The sequence below is a fragment of the Dipodomys spectabilis genome, unplaced genomic scaffold, assembly GCF_019054845.1.
Source record: "Dipodomys spectabilis isolate Male_0828 unplaced genomic scaffold, ASM1905484v1 ptg000157l, whole genome shotgun sequence".
NCBI lineage: Eukaryota > Metazoa > Chordata > Mammalia > Rodentia > Heteromyidae > Dipodomys > Dipodomys spectabilis.
In genome coordinates, this window is record NW_024870834.1 from 24,590,242 (window position 1) to 24,613,657 (window position 23,416).

Below are 23,416 nucleotides of genomic sequence, written 5' to 3' on the forward strand. Positions count from 1 at the left end.
GTCTTAGAAAGTCCCTTTTACATGACCAAAATCTGGATCCACAAATCTCTCTGAAAGGAAGCCTTGAAATAATATCCTTTTACCTGGTTAAAGAGAACAAAGAGGTATAAGAGCTGTGTTGGTTCACCAATAAGATCTCATGAAACATTTCTCACCTCTGATTTCAGGACTCAAGAGGACTAAACTGGACAGAAATCCAGGAATGGGTCTTGTCAATACAAGACCTCATCTTTTATGTCGGCAGTCTCTTGGAAATGTCCCCTGGCAAGGCTGCCATTGACACTTGACTCAAAACACATGGAGGCAGACCACTCAGAGCAGGAATTCATTATTGGAAGAATATTAAGGGAAAGTTTTATAATTCTCCCCCACACCTCCCCACTGAGGGAGAGTTGCTTTCTGGAAAAGTCACAGGGCTGAAAGGGAATTTAAATCATGTCTAGTAAGAAGAGAAGGAATGGAAGTAGAAAGGCACATTTCCAGAAGCATTTTCACACAGAGCATGATGGTCCTGGACTATTCAAAGCTGGTTGTTCCATCTTACATGTATTATTAAAACCAGGCCATGGGCTCCTTTTAACCCACTGACCTTTTCCAGAGTTTCTTGTGTCTGATGGCATGAAGGAGAAAGTATCTACAGTTAACTGGTCCTTTCTGGATACTCTCTTTCAAAAAAGTGTAGATAAAAACGGGCTGCAAAACCATTTGGTATCCCTTCCTCAACACCACTCTGTAGATCTTTGATGTATGCCAGATGATCCAAGGAAAGGTTCACATAAAGAAAAAAATGAAAAAGAATAGTGGTGTTTATTGATAGCTAGTTCTCTTTTCCTCCTAAACACAGGGGGAAGCTTGTACTTTTCCATTTCCTTGGTGTTTGGCATGGCTGCCTGGCTGTGTAGTTATAGATGTATAAGTAGTGTATGTGACTCCTTGGAGGAAGAATTTAACTGTCAGTGTTTCTTCTCACACTTTTTTCTTGATCTCTCCTCTTTCGCTCTGAAATGGCAGCTTTTTGAAGGGCATGTTAATACTGAAGTACAATTCTAAGTCACTACATAGGAGAGAGTGGTTCTAGAGACCCACGACATGGACAGACTTTAAGGGATTTTTTTTTGGGGGGGGGGGGGAAATAACGTGTTTGTTTGGCAGCAAAATCAAATCTCTCCTGAGATTTGTACTCTATGATTTGCTGTTTTTCTTTCCTCCCAGATTCATTTGGAGTGCTGGAAAATTGGTGTTTCAATTGAGCTGTGCTTCAGCAGAAGTCAGAAAAGTAGGCAATGTGTTTTCTCTCATACTTATAGTATTGAACTTAGAAGTGTAATGGGTTCCTTTCTTCTATCTGAGGGCTTTGAATTCTGCAGTGAAATACAAGTTCTCTTTCCACAGCTAGAGGACAAAAGTGATAGAGATAATACCAAAATGAAAAGCAAGTAGTTCTAAGACCACATTTTGTTGTTGGTGGTGGTTTTGTTCAGAATCAGATATTTCAGATTTCCCTTTGCTTTCATCCACTTCTTGCCCCAAACCTAAACCATTACCTTCCATTTCCAGAAGTCTCTTTAGGCAGTCTTTATTTTGTTGGAGAAACTTGTACGATGCTATCTCTGAGCAGTATCTTTTGGTTTTTTCCCCCAATATGCAACTTAAAAGAAAGCATCCACAGAATTCAACACCTCTGAGTTAATCCAGAAATATTCTCAATTCTACCTCAGACTGCAGTGCCTCAACCAAATAGCTGGGTTCTGGGTAGACATTCATACAAACACACATACATGTGCACAAGATATATAAATATAGATACACACACATATATATGCGTATTCTCTTAACATCTCAGAATTGTATCATTAATTACTTTCAGTAAAAGTAACAATGTAAGATATCTTGCTAGCATGCATGTCAGACTGAAAGGTTTTTTCAACCTGTTACCACCTGTGTCTTCTTTCCTGCACCCATTCGCTAGGCAACTTTCTTGCCCTTTGATGGTGGTAAAAAGTGATGACCTTCTGTCATCTTCTCAGCTTTATGCCCAGACCTTGTGCAGTTTCTGCTTAGAGCAGATCTAACAACCATAGGATTTCTGGTGATTCTTTTATTTGGAAAACATTTGCTGGCATTCTATAGAATTGTGTGTATCGTAGTACTGTGGGAAGTAGTTTAGTGAGAGGCTTCAATGGCTTGTGAACAGAAATACCACAGGGGAAAGGGATGAAAGTGAGGAAAACAGGGACTGTCTGCACTTGAGTCAAAATTCTGTTCTTTCCAGTAAAAGACAAGTCCTCTCTTGTCTAGGTTCCTCATCAAGTTCACTCCCCTCTATTACATTCCCTTAGCCCCTTGCCCCTTTTCTGCAATAAAATTGATGCGTCTTATGCTACATTCATATCTATCTATCTGTCTGTCTGTCTATCTACCCAGACATCTATATTATTTATATGGATTGTACTTTAACCTTCTTTACTCCCTAGTGTCTTCTTCCCCACCCAACTGATTACCCCACGTAGACCCCTCTTTTAACTCATATCTCATCATCATTATGATTATTTTATGATCTTGGTTAGCATTCTTCTTCCACTGGCTTTCCCTAGAGCAAGGGAAATGTCTTAGCCACATCAGATGGGCCCCAGAAACCATAGGGGAAGAAAAGCAGAATCTTGTTCTCACTGGTTGCAGGATCCTGACTAAGGCCTCTATAATAAAAGATCAAAAAGAGAAAAGCATACAAATTTATTTAATACAAATTTTACACAACATGGGAGCCTTCACAAATGAAGACACAAAGAACTAAGGAAACCTGTGGATCTTTATACTTAGGTTTTGAAGAATGGACAGTCATGCGGAAGTATGATTGGAGCATAAGAGGTATGATCTAATGGTAATAAACTAGGAGGGACTTAGCAGGGTCTGTTTGTTCATATTCTGTTGTACATCACTGTGTCTTCAGAGATAAGGACATTCTTTTCTTCTAGGTATAAGGAGGGCACCTCTGGAATGATGTTTTAATGATCTATTTGAAAGGAAGACAGCCAGGTTTTATGACCTGCTTCAGAAGAAGGGGGGGGGGGATGAGACAGTAATCTTCTTGCTTCTGCTGTTTTCTCCTATTTGGGGTAGTATGTTCTCAACTCTGTCACCAATTCATGTCACAAGAATTCAAGGGAAACCTAGTGTAATCAGTTGCAAAGCTCAATTTGGTTTTCACAAAAATTCTGTGGAACACCTCAAGTTCTCAACATATACCTCACTTAGCTTTTTATTTTAATTATTAGTTTGAGCCTTTGTGTAATACATTTCTTGAGGACATGTATGCATCCTATTACTTTGAAGCTTCACCTGAGCACTTGATAAAAGCTCAGCAATTTACTAAGTCATGAACAAACTCAGACTGCTATCTCTTTATTACTCCCTTGTGCCTTTGTGCACAGCTCTCTGTGGGGCACTGATAGGAGATGGTTTGATTCTAACCCATATCTTATATTTCATCCATATCCAGAGACTTCTAAGCTGCTTAAAATCTCTGAAGGGGGTGCAGGTTAAAGTGATTCTACAGTAGACAGTTTGGAGTCACTAACAACTTGGGTAGTCAGCCTTGGAAGGGGTTAAACCTCGCAGACACTGCACTGAAAGAACTCAGCTGAAGTTTTGCTCCAGGGCTTCAGAGTAGTAGGAATTCATAGACTGGGTGTTCTGCTGGGAAGAACTAAATTATCCCATGGGTCACCGATTGATTTATTTGCTAATTGACTGGCCCAGCTTTGGGTTTGAAATCTATAGAAATCATTTCATCCTTTATTAAATTCTGCTCTGAATCTCAGTCTTTGTTCTGTAGGGTGATACAACAATATACCAGTGGAAGTTGCATTTACACTACAATAGTTAGGCCACTAATGACCTCCCAAATGCCACTAATACCATACATACTCTTCGTGGTTGAATCCGAAACTGTCAGTGAATTCTGAGGTCACGGACCTCCCTGTGACACGGGGGCGTGCCTCCACACTCATGCCCGCTCAGCCTTCCCCATCATTCCATGATTTCATTTATGAATCCGTTACTCTTGGGAGACCCCCAATTCCTTTACACCACTCTCTTTATTTGGTAGACAATACTTTATTCGGAAATGTTCCCTCCTGTAATTACAAATCTTGTTAGTCACCCTCCTCCTCTCCCCAGGAAGATTGTGGGCTTTAATTAATTAATGTGGCTAAACGGCTTTGAGGTGCCTGGTTGAAAGGTGCTATGTAAGTGCAAAGACCTCAGCCTTACATACATCTTGAGTCCTGAACAAAGGCTTCTTCGTCCACACCTTCCCTGCTAGGTCCGAAATCACAGGCTCAATGGTCTAGGAGCAAATCTGTTACCATCTCAACAGCAATCAACTAATTAATCCTCATTATGTTGGCTTCCGTTTCCTTCTTCCAAGTAGCACAGTCCTGTTTCATTTCACAAATCACACCCCCCATCAGCTCTAGACAAAGGTCACAGTATCCCTATGGCCTCTGTTAACCTGAAAGGAAAAAGAAAGAGAGAGAGAGAGAGAGAGAAAGAGAGAGAGAAAAAAAATTTGAGAAGAAAACAACAACAACAAAAAGCATATGCACTAACAATCCATCAGCAATCTAAATAAAACCCTGCAGCAGCAGTCTGCAAATCCCTATTGCTCATCTACCTAGGCACTCTGCTTGCCAGAGACATCCAGAGACACAGTGCAGGTGGAGGTCTGAGGTCCCACAGCTCTGGCTTGACTCTCCACAGTTACAAACAAAGGGCACTGGGTGGGAAAAGGTCATGTAGGAACGCAAGAGCCCCTCTCCAGATTTCTCTACTCTCCCTAAGTTTCCCCTGAGAAAGCCAGCTGCCATCTGGAGCCAGGAAGCCCTCACAAAGGCCAAGGACCATGATTTAGATGTTTTGTGCTACACCTAGCACACCAGAGCCCTTAACAAATGCCCAGTACTTCCACTATGATGGTAGCTATTGAAAGCAGCCCTGTGGGGGAGACTCAGCCTCTCTTAGGAAGGCTGCTGACCAAAACACTCCTTACAAGGTTGTGCCTCAGACCCTTTGTTCCAGTGGATGTGGGCAAGCCTCAGGGGGTCATGTCTTCACCGGCCTTCATTTATCCTCCCTATTGAAGGGCTCCTTCAGGACATCGGTCAGTCTCTGTGGGAAATGATTTGGAGAGCAACAAAAGAACTTGGGCCCTTTGGGGAGCCTTCAGAATTCAGTAAACATCTGGACATGGAAGGCCAGGTTCTCAAGCAGTCTAGCTGGGGACATGTCAAAAGAAGAGAAAGAGCTGTGTGTGCAATGCAAGCTCTCAGTTCTGTGGCGGCATTTGTTGTTGAAAGACACAGACGCCCCAGTAGGTGGATAGGAAGACTTTTCAAAAGCTCCTCTATTTGTCAGCGTTTGTGAGTGCAGCTCACTGTCAGTTCTCATGGTAAGTCAGAGGAAGTGGAAGTTTCGCATGGCTAGCGAACAGCGTGTGATGGATGTTCTGATTCTGTACATATCACTAATAAATAACCCAACATTGCGTAAGCCAGGTAGTTGTTGTTAAGCATTTCTGTTACCTTTGAGGCCTGGAAAGCACTTTCAAGTCAAGGTGACTTATTGGATTCTTTGGGATGAACACATTTGAATTGACAAAATAAAACATGAGGTCCTAAGAGGCTAAGTGATTTACACTTGATCACGGGGGGAGATTCAAGGACCTGAACTCTTGACTCAGAATGTTCCCTTTATTGTTGACTCAATCCATTTAGAACACATTAGTCAGCATGATTCAACATTTGTCACTAATCAGCATTAGTGATGGAACTAATCAGCATTGCCCAGTGTCCTCAAATCTCCCTCCAACAGCAAAAGAAAATGGCCTCTGTCACTCAGAGACAATGGGATGCAGTTTTTGTCAGGATTCAGAAGCTGAATTCAGTTCAAGTCCCCATGCTCTCAGCCCTTAGGAGGCTCTTCTGTCATCTAAATTAGAAAGTGTCTATCTATTCTTGTATGACCCGCCGTTTGAGCCACCATAGCAAGTGTCTCAGCGTGCTGTCCATTAAACTTATCCAACACCCTTGTACAACTACTTAAAGATACCACTACTAAATTTATCTAACTGCTTTGTTTCTAATTGGATTCTGAGTTAGAAACTGTTCTGTTTTATTTGTTTGTCCCCCTCCCCACTTAGATGAGTGTTGTTTGCTTGCAAACAATAGATGTTCAGCAAATACTTGCTGAACTGAAATAGCTGGCATGGAGCTTAAATAGTATTCCAGAAAGAACACCAAGTCCTTTTGAAAGAAGTTTTCATCAATGTCCAGATAATTCTGGACATCCTTTGGTGTTACTACCTGGACATTTTCACAAATGCAAATTGTTAAGTCTACAAAAGGCTTGCAGGTTCTCAAAGAGGACTGTGGATCCAGTCTCTCTCACTTTAGTCCAGGTATTGGGATAGAGGCTCAGTTTTCTATAATCTTAGTTCAGCTGACATTTTGTTCTGTTGTTTTTTTTAATGCAAGCAGAAAAGCACATTGGAGGGGGAAAATATATTTAGCCTATGGGCCCAAGTTCAGGACCTAGTTTGTACTATAAGCGCTAGAAACTTTTATTCAAGTTTCTTTCTCCCATACTTGTGCAACATATACTAAAGTTCCTGCCTGAGGGAGATTCTGTTTGAGAAGAGGGGACTAAGATTTGGGGGTATTGATCCTTGATAGAGTAACTGATGGTGACACTATTCCTTTGCTCAAAACTCTGGAATCAAAGACAGGGGGTGGAAGAAGAAGGAGGAGGAGAGATCATTTTTAACATACACGTAGTATTTACACAGCATTTCAAGAATACCAACTATATGCAGTAAGTCTAGTCCTAGGGTCTACACTATGGTGGGGATGAAGCTCTACAACTAGGATCTTATGAAAGGGCTGTGGCATCGAACATTCACTTTCTCCCCCTTTCTCTCATGGTAATAGAGCCCCAACATTTATTTGGGTATAAAAGCACTCAAATTGTTAACTACATCTTCAGCCATTCTTGTATGTGTTTGCATATATACATATTAGTCAACATTATATATAGCACAAATAAAGTTAATAGCTTCTAGTTAATGTCCTTAGAGAAAGGACAATGTTTTCCATCATCCTTCCCACCATCATGTTATATTCCACATAAATTCTGTTGCTGGATAGAAGACATGATGTTGAGCTATTCTAGGGACCATGACAAAAATACCATAGGTGTGATGGAGCCTGGACAAACATGGGAATCTGATCTATTCCAGCTCTAAGCTATGCTCCTTCCCAATGCTAAAGGAGCAGGCAACAAACTTTATAATACTGTTAGTTTAGAGAGTGGTTATATCCAACTGCTTGCAGGGAATTTCCTGAAGGAACATTCTATCGGTGTAAGTGGTCTATTTTTGCCTAGAATTTCAAGACTGACAGATTCAGGATGGGCCTGGAGTATGTCAATAAAGACCTGCAGAGCTTGAGAGATTAAGCGGCTGTAGGGACTGCCATGATGGAAGAGGAGAGGGCTCCAACCCATTTCTGATTTTCCCAAATCTCAGGTCCAGGCTGCAAACCCACTCCTGTGACAGTGAATCTCACTCACTTCACCTTTTTGGAACTTAAGTTTCCTCACCCAAAGACCAAGATAAGAACTAAGAAATAAGATAAAGCCTAAAAACACTCTTTTTGGGGAACTATGCATACAATTAACTTTAGAAGTAATAAAATAACTTCTATGAGTAAACATTTAAGTACATGCATAAAATGCACAGATTAGTGAATCTCTCTAGAGAATATAGTAAACATACACTCCAATGACAAAGATGAAATAGACATTTATAAAGAATATATAATAAGACTGTCCATGGGAACCTGACAGGAAATACATAATTAGAGACAGTGTAAATTGATAATTCCCTTTGGAGAACAGTATTTGAATATATATTAAAGATAAAAATGCACATGCTTCTTTAGTACATACAACTTAAGATTTTCTTTCTTCTTCTGAAGTATGTTTAGACTTTTTTGTATTTGTACTGACTGTGTTCATATGGTTTAGCTAAGGTTTTCAAAATCAACTTCCTGTAGCTGTATTGGTTTCTAAAATAAAATTTGAGCTGTTGAAAATTTTTTAAAAAGGTGCAATTTGTTATATGTGTTTTCCAAGGCCTTGGTGACACTTGGCCTGACAAGGCAAATGTTTCAGCCAACACCACTCTTCTCTCCATGACTTTTGGGAGAGAAGTTTGTGCTCTTTGTCTGCACTTCCACAGGAGGGCCAGGGAGGAAATTCACCATGTTCATACCTCCATACTGGGGTGGAAATTGAGAATCTTCTAGGTTACTTCGAGTCCACTAGGCGGAAAACATACAACTAGGTTACTAATTCAAACTGAAATGGAAGTATTTGGTGGGGCAGGGGGAGAGGGACTTTTTCCATTAAAATATCCGGTTGACTTAGTGACTGAGAAAATGGTGTGGAAGAATTTAACCTAAGTTTGTGACTAGGGCATAAAGAAGGTGAATGGTTTTTCTGACATGCTTCAAAAAGTGGCCAAGCATGACATTCTAGATTGTAACAGCAAAGCCAGAAAGAGGAGGCACATAGCTTTCCAGCTCTCAAAACAAATCAAAGCAAAACCCAAAAACAGTAACAACAAAACATTGTTTCTTCTGAGTCCCTATACCAAGTGATTGAAGCTAGTTTTGAATCCAGAAACCTCTCTGGATCTATGTCAGATAAATTAGTATAGAACAACTTGGGTGGGATTTAGTGCTCCCTTCTCTCTTCTCAGGTCAGTCCCTTCCTTAGAAGCTCGCTGGGAAAAGTGAGGTGCTGGCTTCCCCTGGGCCTCCTGTGGCATCAGAAGCACAGGCTGACTGCCATTACCATGTTCTGGGTGCTACTACAATGGGGCTTGCTGAGGAGACAAAGGATACAACCACGGCAGATACAAGGTGGAATTAGACTTCACTAAACAACTCTCCTTTGTGTGTATGTGTATGTGTGTATATGTGCACACACACACACACATGCACATCATGATACCGGATTTGAGCTCAGGTTCTGGGTGCTGTTCCTGAATTTTTTCACTCAAGGGTTAGCACTGTATCACTTGAACCACAGTTCCACTTCTGGCTTTTTGGTGGTTAATTGGAGATAAGAGTGTTAGGGGCTTTCCTGCCCTGGCTAGCTTTGAACCATGATCCTCAAATTTTAGCCTCCTGAATAGTTAGGATTATAGGCGTTGTTGTAAGGTGAATCATCCCAGAAGCCACATTTTAAAATATATAATATTGGAGTCTTTATTAGACCGTTAGCAGGATGCAGGCAGCCAGTTGTTACAAAGGCCTGTGGCTCGCAAATACACATAACACAGCTAGGAAATATGCTAAAGAGGAAAGAAGGAACAAAATCAATACCAAAAATCCAATTCAGCTTCAATGGAGAGCTGAATTGGGATGCCATGATGACTGGAGATGAGCCAGGAGACAGGACACAGGACTCGATCGCGGAGACACACATGGCATGGTGTAAGGGCCGTTAAGCTGGTCCAGGCCTAAATAGGTTGGTGCAGGGGGCGGATCCTCAGGAAATTCCCAGTCCCAGGCACTGGACTGACAGATTCCATAACCTATGAGCCAAGTGCCCATCCCTGCCTCCAGGGATCCCGGCACGCCCATTACCTGGGAGACAGGTGATGGGGGGGTTCCTCCCCCAGCATGAAGACAAGATGCCAGACCCTACCATCCACCATGTGGCCAATATGGCACCAGCCAGACCTGACCTCCTTACTTCAACATGAGTCACTAGCACCTGGTCCTTCCTTTCCCTTTCTTTTTGTAGTCAGGCTCTTTGGAGGCCCGCCCTATTCAAGTCAACTTGTTTGCCTTTCCCTCATTCTGGGCTAGTCAACACTCTCAGAGTTTTTACATTTGGTGAGTAATGGGCTTTTCACTGGGCAAATGCAAAGGGGGAAATGGATTCAGGACTCCCCCTCATCTACATCTTTCCTACTCCAGTTTTACAAAGGGGCTGAACTCTCCTTTTGCCCCTACCTGGCCTCCTCTCAGGCTGAGCTGTTGGTGAAGCTGGTGGCTTCCAGCTCACTCTCCTTTGAGGCCCAAGAATTTCCAGGGCCTATAGCCCAGCCAGGAGAGGCCAGGCAGACAAAGGATGGTATTACCATCATGTTAATGGCCAAGTTCTGTGGCCTGAAGATGCTGGGAGGGCGAGTTTCTTTTCCCTACCTTTCTCTTTCTTTCTTTCTTTCTTTCTTTCTTTCTTTCTTTCTTTCTTTCTTTCTTTCTTTCTTTCTTTCTTTCTTTCTTTCTTTCTTTCTTTCTTTCTTTCTTTCTTTCTTTCCTTCCTTCCTTCTTTCTTTTTCTTCTTTCCTTCCTTCCTTTCTGTCTTTCCTCCTCCTCCTCCTCCTCCTCCTCCTCCTCCTCCTCCTTCTTTTTGGCAAAAGGAGAATAGTTCCACTTTCTCTTTTACTACAATAGCATGGACAGGCTCCTTCAAGTGTTTCAAAAAGCTGCCTGAGAAATCTCTAACCAGCTCCTCATCCCTCTAGCCTGCCCTTTCTTTGTCCCCCTCCCCATCCCTGTGAACAAAGGGGAGAGAAGGGTGTCAGGCCCCTAGTAGGCGCCTGTTCTCAGAATTCTAATCCCTAAGAATGGCCTGTGGAGCTGAGCAATTGCATTTTACCCTCACCTTTTATTCCCTCCTTGGGCCAGCCAGTGCACTCAGAGAGTTCAGGTATTAAAGGGAAAAAAAATCCCTCCAGGGTCCGAAGCCTATAGGATCTTGGGATAAAAGGCATGGAGGGACCATTCCCATGTTCACCTGCCTCCAGGGAACCCTGCCTGGAGTGTTTTTCCCACCATTCCAGCCTGGCTTTATTACAGAGACGGATGTCAAGCCATGGTGCAGGTGGCTTCTCTCTTAGTTGGAAGCATGGGAACTGTCTCAGTCTACCATTTCCTTCTCTGCTTCCATGCCCCACAGACATGGTTACAGGTGCTACCCAGAGCTCAGTGTACCAACTCCATGCCATCCCTGGCCATCATGTCAAAGCAGTCTCTCACACCAGCCAAGTTGCTGTGTCCCCTTCCAGGGAGCAAAGGTCTCTCTGCTTTAAATCTGGGGAATTGTGGCTCACATCTGTAATCCTAGCTACTCAGAAAGCCTGGGCAGGAAAAGTCCATGAGAATCTTATCTCCAATAAAACTAACCTCCTCTCCCCACAAAAATCTGGAACTGAAGCTGTGGCTCAAGCGGTAGAGTGATAACCTTGAGCAAAAGAAGCCAGGCCCTTAAGTTCTAGCCCCAGGGCTGGCACCAAAGGACAACAACAAAAACCCCAAACCTAGGGAATTGGGCAGGTATGTTTTAGCTCAGTCATTTGGTAACAATAGGGAAAAATAAGCCTTTATGTTCCAGCCTTTGGCATCTCAAGGATACAACTATACCAAGCTAGATGAATGGTAAGCCTCCTAGAAGAATTGGGTAAGGCTGAAGAGAGACACCTTTAAAAATCACCCAGGCTAGATGACACTTACAATGAATCACACAATAATGAGATAATCTGATATTTTTATATGTGATATAATCTGATAATTTTATATTCTCAACTTCCTTCTTCCCTTCCTTTCTAAGTGCTGGTTGTGACTCAGTCTCACTTTACAGGCCACTAATGGGTCACAGCAAACTTTCCAGAGCCTTGAATCATATTTTCATTTTCAAGCTGACAAAACTAGGTCCCTAGAGTTTTGTGTTTTGTTTTTTTTTCTCAAATTCATACCAAAGCTAGAACTGAGATCCAAGGGTTCTTTCCAAGGATTCCCCTGTTGTTGTTGGGTTTTTTTTCCCCTCTGGGGAGCATATCTAGCCATACTCCCAGCCTCCTCCCCCCCAAAATCTTGGAGCACATAGCAAGAAGGCCAGGAATATATAAGATTGTATTTGGTTCATGACTGATAGAAGCAGGAGGGCTCTCCAATGTCTAGAAACCTCAAAGAGGGAAATGTAGCTGAGAGGGGGGAGGTGGATGGTGGGGATGGTGGGGAAGGAACAGGTTGCTTCCAAAGCAACCAGTGAGATTCTCAAGTCTCCCAGGCATTTTCCTTCCCAAATTCACAGGTTGTGGGAATCTTACATCAGAAGACTTCTTTCTGAATTTTGAAACTCACTGCTCCAGTCAGTTGTCTTAAGCAAGATACCTCCCATCTTTCTCATATCATCTCTTGTTGCATGTTGTGTGTAGTTACTGTTTTAAAATTCCACCAATTCATTGCATCTCTCATTTCTAATTTATCTAAATGTCCTTGTCAAAACCATGATCTTAGTCATGAGTTCTAGGGAGGCAACCCAGTGAATCTTGTCCCCACAAATAACCTCAAGCCATGTTAGACCAGGCCTAGAAATGCTGTTTATCAAAAACAAACATTATAGTACAGCTTTTAATACAAGCTAGCTAGGTGGTACAGATTCTTTTCCTCCTGAATTTATCTTGTAATCTTCCATACAAGTTCTTGAAATCTTCATTTAAACTTGTTTTCAGCTAGATTTCTAATCTTTTAAGACATCCTCTAAAAATGAAGAGCTCAAAGCCACTCTGTGCACTGGGTAAATATAAACCTAGCTTGCTGATTGCTTATTAGTGATACACCCTTACAGAGTATGTAACAAAGGGGCCTGCTATTTGCTTTGCTTAATCTGGTCTTAAAATCTCTGCCTCTTTGTCAGAAAACAATATTTGCAATTGTGAAAAAAAATATTTACCAAGGAACTTGGATAGCACAAGTCAAAGGCTAAGAGCCAAAGGTCAGCAGTTCTTACCCCAGTTTTCTGTGGACCTGGGAGCTGCTGTACCAACAACCCCACTGCTGGGTGAGTCCATTAAGGAGCATATATTTTAGAAGGGGAAAAGCAGGGAGGGCTGCAGCCTGTTCCTCCCTCAGAAGCACAAACTTCCCGGCCTACCCACAGAATCCCTGCTGTGTATCTTCAATGCCATGTACATCCTTAGAGGGGCTATTGCAGAAACTGCTTTGTTTCACAAACCTGAGAGAAAAACCTCAATTTGCAAACTCCTACAGGGCAGACATGGTTCCCACACAAATTAATGCTAATGCTCCTCTAAGGTACAAACTAGACACTCACCTATGTATCTCTGTATGGGCTTCTTGTCTGATAGTAGGCAACAGATGTGTATCCTGAACACTTTCTTTCTTTTTTTAAAAATCTATAGAGCAGCTTTATACATTCAAATGGTGTTGAACTGTGTTTGAATGTATTCCTGTATATTTAATTTCTTTTCTGGAAGAATTCGGCAGTCAGGAGCCCTTCCTAACCATCAGAGTACCCAGAGTTTTGGAATGAGCTACCACTATAGCTCCGTGAGTTTGAGGTTGTGGCCTTGTGATATTCCACTTTGAGCAAGAACTCAGCTCCTTCCAAGTCTAAGCTTATGCCACAAGGCCCATGTTGGCAAGGCCTGGAGCAGGGCCTGTTAGGACTTGAACACAAGGAAAGGAAATGGAGTAACTACAAGAAAACCATGGAAATGGGCTCCTGGGGCCCTGGCATAGTGTCCTGTAGGCGGCAGGCCCAGATAATGCTGCAACTTGTGAAGCATTTATTGCCCAGTTTATATCCCAGAATCTGTGAAGAAGACAGGTGTTGACAATCCCTTGCTTTATTGATTTGATTCTTATTATTTGGTTGTTCCACTGTGGTTTTGCTTAGTTTTGCAATGATGGGGCTCAAACCTAGTGCCCTGCACATGCTAGACAAGTACTGTACCACTGAGCTACGGCTAAAGCCCTTCCACTCACCTATTAAATTCTATAGCTGTCTCTCACCCCCTTCCTCAAACTTCTATCAAATTCTTGCTACAATTGTTAATCTTTTGATCTTATTCACCTTGGCCTTTGAATCTGTCCTGAAATAGATTCCCAAAGGACCACAGCAGTGCCCACTAGCAATGGGCAGCACTGAGTATACTCAGCTTAAATAAGTGATACAATCTAAGGATCTCACCTTGAAGAACCAGGCCTTCCTCCTTGATGCTGTAGGCAAATGAGGTGAATGGAGCCAAAGGTGACTTGGCGATAAGAATCTGCAGAGAAAGCATATTTTTCCAGGGTGAGACAAAAGATCAGGAATGAGCTTCTATGGCTCTTTCTACTTTGACACAAAATGGTAAAATATGGCCATGAGCAATCCACTTTATCATTTTAAAATATTTTGGAACAAAATATTCAAATGATCACTATTTTTTTTCAAACTGGTCACCTTGGAACAATGCTATGCCAAATATTCTAACACTGAATGCCATATTCTTGAACCAATTCTTGCAGAAATAGCATTCATTATTTTAGGTGACATGGTTCAATAGCTACCTTTCTGCTCAAGCCTAACCTGACTCCTAATTTTATCCATAAACTTAGCTATTAAAAAAAAAAAAAAGAAGAACCTCAAAGCTACCTTAAAATTACTATCATTATACATACTCAAAATACTGCAACTTGCTAAGACAAAACAATTGTAAGTTGCTTTATCAACACTATTCTCACTAAGTCACTTTCTCATATGACTAACACTGTACAAGTGTGTTTTCCATGTGTTTTCTTGACTGTGGAGTTGGTCACATGACTGGTGGCAAACAGGTTGTGCCAGTTCCTAGCTTAGACCTCAAGAAGCTCAAGTACTTCCATTTGTTCTTTTACACTTTTGCCATTGACAGAGGAAAATATGTTCAGGGTAGGTTGCTGTCTCAGAACAAGAGTAAGAGATATCTAAAGCAGAGCTGGCAGCCAGGCCCAGCCTAAACAGTTGTCCCTCTGGAGACCCACCTGTGAACGAAACATTGTTGTACACCTCTAAGCTTTTGGGGATGGAGTGATGAAGTAATATCATGGCAAGTGCTGACCCATATTCCAATCAAAACAAAATCTAAAGTGTACTGAACATGGCGTTCTCCTGAAAACAAATAGCTACTGGAAAGAGAAAATCATTAAAGTACTTAAAAAGTCAGAATTATTATCTTATATGTTTCTACAGAACTTCAAAGAACTGGTAGATTATTCATTTAGATACCAAGGAACAGAAATAAGTAACAAGGTCGTTCATGTGACTTTAAAAAAATCTGCTGCTCATAGTCATAGTATATTTTCTAAATCATTCCTGTCTGAAGAACATTTAGTACTTTGCTTCTATAAACTACATTTTTCAAAATCTGCTATAAAGCATTGCTTGTATTAAAAGTGATGCTTTTTTCATTCATTACTTTATATGTTGAGGACATTATGTTCTATTCTTTTAGCAATAGACAGTTAAAATTAGGTATAAATGGGGGAAAGCTTTTTTCTTCTCTTTTCTTTTTTTGGGGTGGGGGGGGGGAGGGAGAGGAGGGCTGGTCCTGAGGCTTGAACTATGGGCCTAGGCCCTGTCCCTGAGCTTCTTTTGCTTAAGGCAAGGCTAGCATTATAACATTGGAGCCCTAGCTCTACTTCCAGGTTTTTTTTTTGTAGCTAACTAGAGATAAGTGTCTGAAGGATGTTCTTGCCCAGGCTGGCTTGGAACTAATTCTTAGTTCCCAGCCTCCAGGGTAGCTAAAATTACAGATCTTAACTACTGGGTGCTCCATTTGTAATATTTTAACAAAAACCTAAAACCCTTACATTGTGTGGAATTCTTAACGATGTACATAAACAAAGAAGGATAGCAAAGAACATATATAGACAGTTACCCCAAATTCCTCAATTTATTTAATGCTTTCTGAGTGTCCTACACGTACTCTACATGGTGCTATGTTAGGGAGAGATGAAGAGGTAGTCACTGAATTTATGCCATATGGTTACAAAATAATTTATTTACTGTAGTTTCATTTTGTAAATATGTACATATATACATAAAATATCTGGAAATGAATATATATTAATTAGCCATCAATGAGTGGGTAAATTAGTTATTTAAAACATAAAATAATAAGCATTTCTTTTGGAATACAGTTTTATTTAAAAAACTTTAGAAAGAAGCTGAGTGACAGTGTTCATGTCTATATGTTAGTTACTCAGGAGGCTGAGATCTCAGGATCAAAGGTCAAAGACAGTTCTGGTAGGAAAGTCTGTGAGACTCTTCTCTCCAATTAACCACCAACAAACCAAAAATGGAGCTGTGACTAGGACAGCACCCAGGCCCTGCATTCAAGCCTCAAGACCAGCACCAAAACAAACAAATAGAAATAATAAATATAATTGCTGGGAATTTTATTGTAATATTCCTACTGAAGGATATCAGTTTCCTCTTATACAAATAAAAATAACATTATCAAAAAAAGTAGCGGTTTGATATAAAACCACTTAGGTAATCAGGAAAGCAAGGAAGAATTTCAAACAACCAAAAACCTTACACATATTTTTTTGTTGTTGTTGTTGTTTTGTTTTTTTTTGTCAGTCATGGGGCTTGAACTCTGGGCCTGGGCATGGTCCCTCAGCTCTTCAGCTCAAGGCTAGCACTCTGCCACTTGAGCCACAGCGCCACTTCCCTTACACATATTTTTATATATTTTATATGTATTTAATATGTATTTTAATGTACTTAAATTCAACAAACACTTACTGACTGTAAGTTTTAAAAGGTAGTGAAAAATGGAGTGAACACCTCATAGATTCTAGTCATAAAGTTTCAGTCTAGATCTTCTACTAATCAGCTGCCTATGTTTCCCACCCCCCTGCCACTTCCCTTCTTGCTTTAGTAAATAACTGTCCCACTTTTTACACTTCTCTGCCTCTTTTACAGCTAGATGTGACAATGTGAATAAAAAAGATAGGTGGGCTCCTTCCTCACCACATACTCTTTTCCTTCCTTCCTTCCTTCCTTCCTTCCTTCCTTCCTTCCTTCCTTCCTTCCTTCCTTCCTTCCTTCCTTCCTTCCTTCCTTCCTTCTTTCTTTCCTCCCTCCCTTCCTTTTCTTCTGGTCATGGTGGGGCTCAGGGTGTGGGTGCTGTCCCTGAGCTTTTTCCACTCAAGGCTAGTGCTCTACCACTTAGAGACATGGCTCTAGTTCCAGTTTACTGGTTGTTAATTGGAGGTAAGAGTCTCATGGACTTTCCTGCCCTGGTTGCCTTCGATCTGCTATCCTCAGATATCAGCCTCTTGAGTAGCTAGGATTACTGGCGCCTAGCTCCTCAGTTTGTTTTCATAAGAAAACTGCATGTCCTTGAGTTCCCTCTTCCTCTTCCCAAAGGCTGGAGCCAGTTCCATCCACAGTGACATAGCCAAAACCTGCAGCTACTGAAGCAACATAGGAGGAGAAAACTGGGTGACCTCAGAGGGTATTAAAGCCTCCCACCCAGGTCACCTGTCTCAATCACTGTATTTCAGACGTTTTTGTCACCAGAGCATAGTTTGAACTCTCAACAATATTATGACTCTTGAGTCTCAGCTTTCTGACTCTTGAGTCTCAGCTTTCTAAGTGGAATTATTATAAGGATTGAATTAAGAAAATAAAATGCTTGTCACATAGCAAGTGTGTAATAAATAATAGGAATATTTCCAATCAAGTCATCATGCATGCTTCCCAAATGCCCTGTCACTCTTATTTACCAAAAAACAACATACTTTGCTTTTACCAGAAGGAAGCCTCCAACTGAATATCAACAATTTTTATATCTGCTCTAAAGTTATCTGATAAATGTGCTCATCATTCTTAGAGCCAATGAATAGACTCAAAACTTAGGGCTGGGAAGGTAGCTCAGTGGTAGAGCGCTTGCCTTGCATGCCTGAGGCCCTGGGTTCGATTCCTCAGCACCACATAAGCAGAAAAAGCCGGAAGTGGCGCTCTGGCTCAAGTGGTAGAGCGCTAGCCTAGAGCTGAGGGACAGCGCCCAGGCCCAGAGTTCAGGCCCCACGACCAGACCTCAAAAAAAAAAAAAAACAAAAACAGTGGACACTTAACGCTTTCATGTCAAAAGCATCTCATTTGAAAATTGAGGTGGATGCATGATGCAGCAAGGTGATAGTCTTGTTTGTAGTGTATCTGAACGGGGACTCAGAATTTGAAAAGGAAGACAAACCAATGGGGGACCAACACACGGTTAGCTGTCCAATGCAATCCACAATCACAGACGCTGCAGGGCATATGTGATGAAAGAGAACTGGGGTGAATGTGCATATGGCTTGCACACAGCACCACTTCTGGCTTTTCCTGCTTATGTGGCGCTGAGGAGTCGAACGCAGGGCCTCATGCTTGCAAGGCAAGCACTCTACCACTGAGCCACCTTCCCAGCCTGCAATATGAGTTTTCATTTACTTCACACATGTTACTAATGGGAAGGTAAGTTTTAGCTTATTAGTTTTAAAGGAATGTAAGTGATATATGTTATTTGTCTTTGTGAATACTCAGTTGCTTTCCTTTTCTAGATTTGACCCAATAATACTCCCTGCCCTTGTGCTTTTCTGCCACTTGAACTATGAACTATCCTCTCCTAAAGCAAATAACCCCCAGCAGATAATTATAGGCTGTGCTGTTTTTGATGATCATCCATCTCATAAACTTAGGGTATTTTAACTCGTGTGTTATTCCATCTTCTCTAATGCATAATGTTCTGCAAAAGTGCAAGGGGCTAGGTGCCTAAACACACACACACACACACACACACACACACACACACACACACACACACGTGCGTGAACTCTAGATCCCTAGCAAAAAAATTATGGTCACAACTCAGTCCTGCATGCAGTGTGTGGAGAAGGCCTGGGGCTCCACGTGGACAGTGTGCCGTACTGTGAGCCATTGATCTCGCTTCCCACAAATAGCCAGGTTGTTTTTCTCGTTTTCTTTATATTAGACCAGTTCAACTTTAACTATACTCTAATGTATATTCATTCTCCTTTCTTTATTCTTTCAAGGAAAGTGGTCACCAAGATTTTAAAAATTTGTTTGAAGAACATTTAAGGCATACCTTATACATTCTACTGGGTTGCAAATTCCACTCTCCATTATTGACCTCGTCCACTTATCCATGCACTTATTCAGTGTGCAAATATTTACTAGGCTCTTTCCTTTGTGCTAGGCCTTATTCTAGATACAGGCGATATAGCAGGGGACAAAACAGAGAGTTCCCTGATGTCACTGACAGGAGGCACAGGTAAACATTTAAGCCTTTGGCTGTTTTCCACATTGATGCTCTATGTGCCTTTCATTCTTGGGCATTGACTCAATCTATCAACTTACATTTATGGAGTACCCACTCTGTGTCAGGCAGATTCAATTTACTCTGTGTCAATTTGCACTTATAAAGACAGCCATCTGTTCCTACTTCAGTTTATTTCTCAGATGCATGCTCTAAATTCTCAGTGAGACTGAGACTATAGGCATGTTCTTTGATCTTTCCTTTATCCCTTCTATAGAGAAAGCCCAGTCAGGGCTTTGTAGTTGTGAATGTGAATTGTGAGATGATTGCTGGGCATTTTCCTCATGGTTCTTTATTTTAGGCTGTTGGTGTGGAGGTTTCTTCCAATTTACAAGTGAAAATACAGAAGCCTAGGTTCTCTAACTAAAACATGTAAGCAGTTATTGGCCTCTGGGGCTCCTCACTGGGCTCCATCCTAGACACTCTCTCTTCCTTTTATGACCCTTCCTCTCAGGTAGCTGAGAGGACTTCTCCTTAGTCCAGAAGTGACAGCTGGCTTCAACCTTCCAGTGTTATCTTCCTCAAGTGTGTTCATTTTAATACAAGACTCTTTAGGGAGAGGAATGGCTGGAGCTATGATGGTAGAAAGTACATTAGAACTGGGGCAGGGGCTGCTAAGGATTTGAAGAAAACCACCACCACCAGCAGTCATTCATCTTTCCAACTACCTTTCCAGGTAGGTAGCTTAGGAATGCTGAAGCTGGATTCTAATTTGAGCTTCATGGTTCAATAGTCTGTACTTACAGAGTGTGATGGCAGTTCACAGTTTGGCACATAAACAATACAATTTTTGAGAGTCATACATCAAATGAAGTAGAATACATAATAGCAAATACAGAACTTTTTTGTAGGAAGGATACTGAATGATGTAAGGCAAAGAAAGGATTGCACAGGGCACTATGTGTTGTGTAAGCTGTTCATGGCTTCCATACCGGCAGTCTTTCGCGTCTGAATGTCCGGTCCTATCTATTCTTCCTACCTCAGGCAAATGCGCCCTTCCCAAAGTTCATGCTGTTTTCTCTAGCCTAGGGTCATCTCTCTTTAGTCTCACTCAGCATGCTTCAACTGAACTTCTTTAATAATGCTATTGATTGTTGTTTCCCAACTGCTTTTTTTGGCATTTGTTTTTTGTTTTGGTGCTGGTCTGGGGCTTGAACTCAGGGCCTGAGTGCTGCCCCTGAGCTTTTTTTGCTCAAGTCTAGCTCTGTACCACTTGGGCCACAATTCCACTTCTGGCTTTTTGGTGGTTAATTGGAGAACAGAGATGAATTGCTTTTCCACCCAGGCTGGCTTTGAACCTCAATTCTCAGATCTCAGCTTCCTAGAATTACAGGTGTGTGCCACTGGTATCTTACAGTTCATGTTACCTGATGCTTTATCATCACCAATGATGACAGCATCGCACTGCTGCCACTGCTGTTAGTCTTCCCCATACAGTACTATGTATATAATTGAAGCTCATCTATGAAATGCTAGAGTGGATGAATAGTGCACAGATTGGTGACCTGCAGCTGCTCTACTGACTTACACTCACTCTAAGCTCTCATCTGACACCCTTTCTGTAAAGCTAGGGGATGTAGAGAATGCCGTAGAAAAGAGCAGACTGCTACGTCTAGTCCTGCCAAGATTCTCAGCTTGGGCAGGGCCCAAAGTCACAGCCTTTGGATCTAGCTTGCTATAGCATCACATGTTTTTCCTGGTCTGATCCCATTTCTAAGCGGCTCAGAAAATGGAAAAGGAGCCACAGAACAGAAAGTGCTGGGCACAGGGAGACCAGGCTTTTTCCAGGATAGTGAAGCCTTCTAGGATAGTACTTATGTTGTCTTTTGAAAGTATAAGTGTGCCATCAACTGGAGCAACTCAGCCCAGGTCTTCTCCGTGGGTGACCAGGATGTCCAGTGGAACATGGATGTCAAGACCCTTAGGGACAGGCTATTCTGCAGGCTGTTTTTGGAATTCCTGCAATAGAGCCCAACCTCAGGAAACAGTGAGTTTAGCCTATGTGGCCTAGGAAAGTGTACACCAATAGGCAGCCATGTGCTGGGAGCAAGCTGGCACTGAATCTTGCACTTTCTCTTCCCCACTTCCTATGCCAGGAAGCCTTCCTTTAACACTGGTGATGAATACTTCCTCTCCTCCATTTCCTTTCCCTCCCACCCACCACCCCAAAGCATACATTGCTTGGACGCGAAGGGCAGAGTGAAATGGTCTGGCAGGGGAAAAGTGTAAGCAGAAGAATTTCTTCATGCAAGGGTGGGTGGTCGGGCTGGTTTTCTGTCTTGCTCTCTGTTATACAATGACATCATAAGATCAGCTGAGAAGACTAGGGTGAGGAGCAACTGAGGGAAATAGTTCAGAAATATGACTCAGTATCATCCACAATTTCCTGTTGTGCTAGATTTTTTAGTTCTGTCTCAGCCTCCTCCATGATAAGCAAGATTATGTGGTTGTTGAATTCAGTAGTGATAAATATATCTGATACTTTGATCTGCATGCAAGGGTCCTCTGAGAAGCTTGGGAGAAACCACTGACTCTCAAATGCCCTTCAACTGGGACCCTATTATCTCACTTCAACTGGAGTTCTGGGCTCATAAAAACCATTGCTAAATTAAACAAACCTTTCCTCTAGTTATGCCAAGTGTCTGCGACAAAAAGCCTGCATGCCAGGGTTTCTCCTCCTTGTCCAAGATTTAGAAAAAGGTTGTTGTCTCAGCTGCTTGGGAGCCCAGAAAGAGAGCCAAGGAGGCAAACAAGCCAGTTAGTCTTGCATCAGATAATTCAACAGGCTTTTGATAACCTTCAGTCTGCCCCTTCTCTAGGTTGAGATGAACTCACCAAGCTAAGGGACAGAGGGGAGGAAATATTCCAGACAGGAAGATCTGAGACTGGAAGGAGGCCATAAGATCAGGGAAACTTGAAGTACACTTAGTGATCCCCACAGGAATTCCCTCTCATTGTGCTGAGAGAGCTGGAGGGAAGTGTGGCAGGGGTCCAGCTCCCAGACCGTATCTGGATCTTAACACTGATTAGAATCTGCTTCATCACTTGGAAAATCAGCCTCTACTCAACACTAAGGCCTCAATACCAACAACTTCCCAGGCTCAAGGGGAGAGCAAGAAAGAGTTGAATGGCAACTAAGCTTCTCCAAATAGAGGAGTATAATCTGTAGAAGACATATATAGTACTAGAAAATGGCGGGGTAGAAACATGAAACGTATTTGAGCAGACATGAATTTTATTCACTTTGACCAACTTCCCTTTGTCTGTAGCCATTAGGGGGACAGAAAATAAGCTAGTCTACGTCCCTGATGAAGTGGAATTCTAGACCTTGAGAAGAATCTCCTAGAAAGTTTACATCTGAGGCTATAAAATCTTATTCCTGCACAGAATATTATAACACTTCCCTAGTGACTGTTTTCAAAATGTTTAATTATTACATATTAGGTTCTGAACATGCATAAAGTTATTGCCTAGAAAGGTGTTTGCTTATTGAAGAAAACATCAATTTCTTCAAGTCAGTGGGATAAAAGCTCTAGTCAATTATAAGATAGTGATAGTTTGAGGTTAGAACAATATCTTCACTTTATCATTTTTGCCCAACATCATATTATGAAAAATTTCAAGCATACAATTTGAAGAATCTTATAATAAATATCCATGAAAGTAAAATTTACATCTAACATTTTTATTATATTTGTTTCTATCACATATATATTCATCTGTCAACTCATTTTTATTGTTGTTGCATTTTTGAAGTGAATTATAAACATTGGTTCATTTTCCCCTAAATACCTGCTCATGATATAACTTTGTGTTTTGTGGAGATTTGTTTATACATTTAAAAAAATCATGTTGGGCTTTTTTTTTTCAACTGCCTTTACATGTGATTTGAAAGTATTAGTGACTCTTTCCAAATTTTACTAGAGTCAGAGAATGTAGTGACAATGTATCTATAGTAGCATGCAAATCTGCACTGTAAAAATATAGACCATTAATCTTTAAATATTAATGTGTTTCACTGATAAAATTTTCATGCAGTAAAATTACTTTTAGGGCTGGGAAGGTGGCTCAGTGGTAGAGTGCTTGCCTTGCATGCATGAGGCCCTGGGTTCGATTCCCCAGCACCACATAAGCAAAAAGGAAAAAAGCCAGAAGTGGCGCTGTGGCTCAAGTGGTAGAGCGCTAGCC

The 23,416-nt window shown here is 41.6% G+C and overlaps 1 protein-coding gene across 1 annotated transcript in view; it reads right to left on the reverse strand.

Moving 5' to 3' along the window:
- Positions 1-3,506: 3,506 nt before the first annotated feature.
- Positions 3,507-23,416, reverse strand: part of LOC122118876 (DNA repair protein RAD51 homolog 2-like) — a 161,714-nt gene continuing 141,804 nt past the window's right edge. The window contains exons 4-5 of the mRNA XM_042692845.1: positions 14,068-14,146; positions 3,507-4,513 (exon numbers count right to left, since the gene is read on the reverse strand). Of these exons, the coding sequence (XP_042548779.1) occupies positions 4,509-4,513; positions 14,068-14,146 (84 nt within the window). The 3' untranslated portion in view covers positions 3,507-4,508. The remainder of the gene's footprint in view (positions 4,514-14,067; positions 14,147-23,416) is intronic.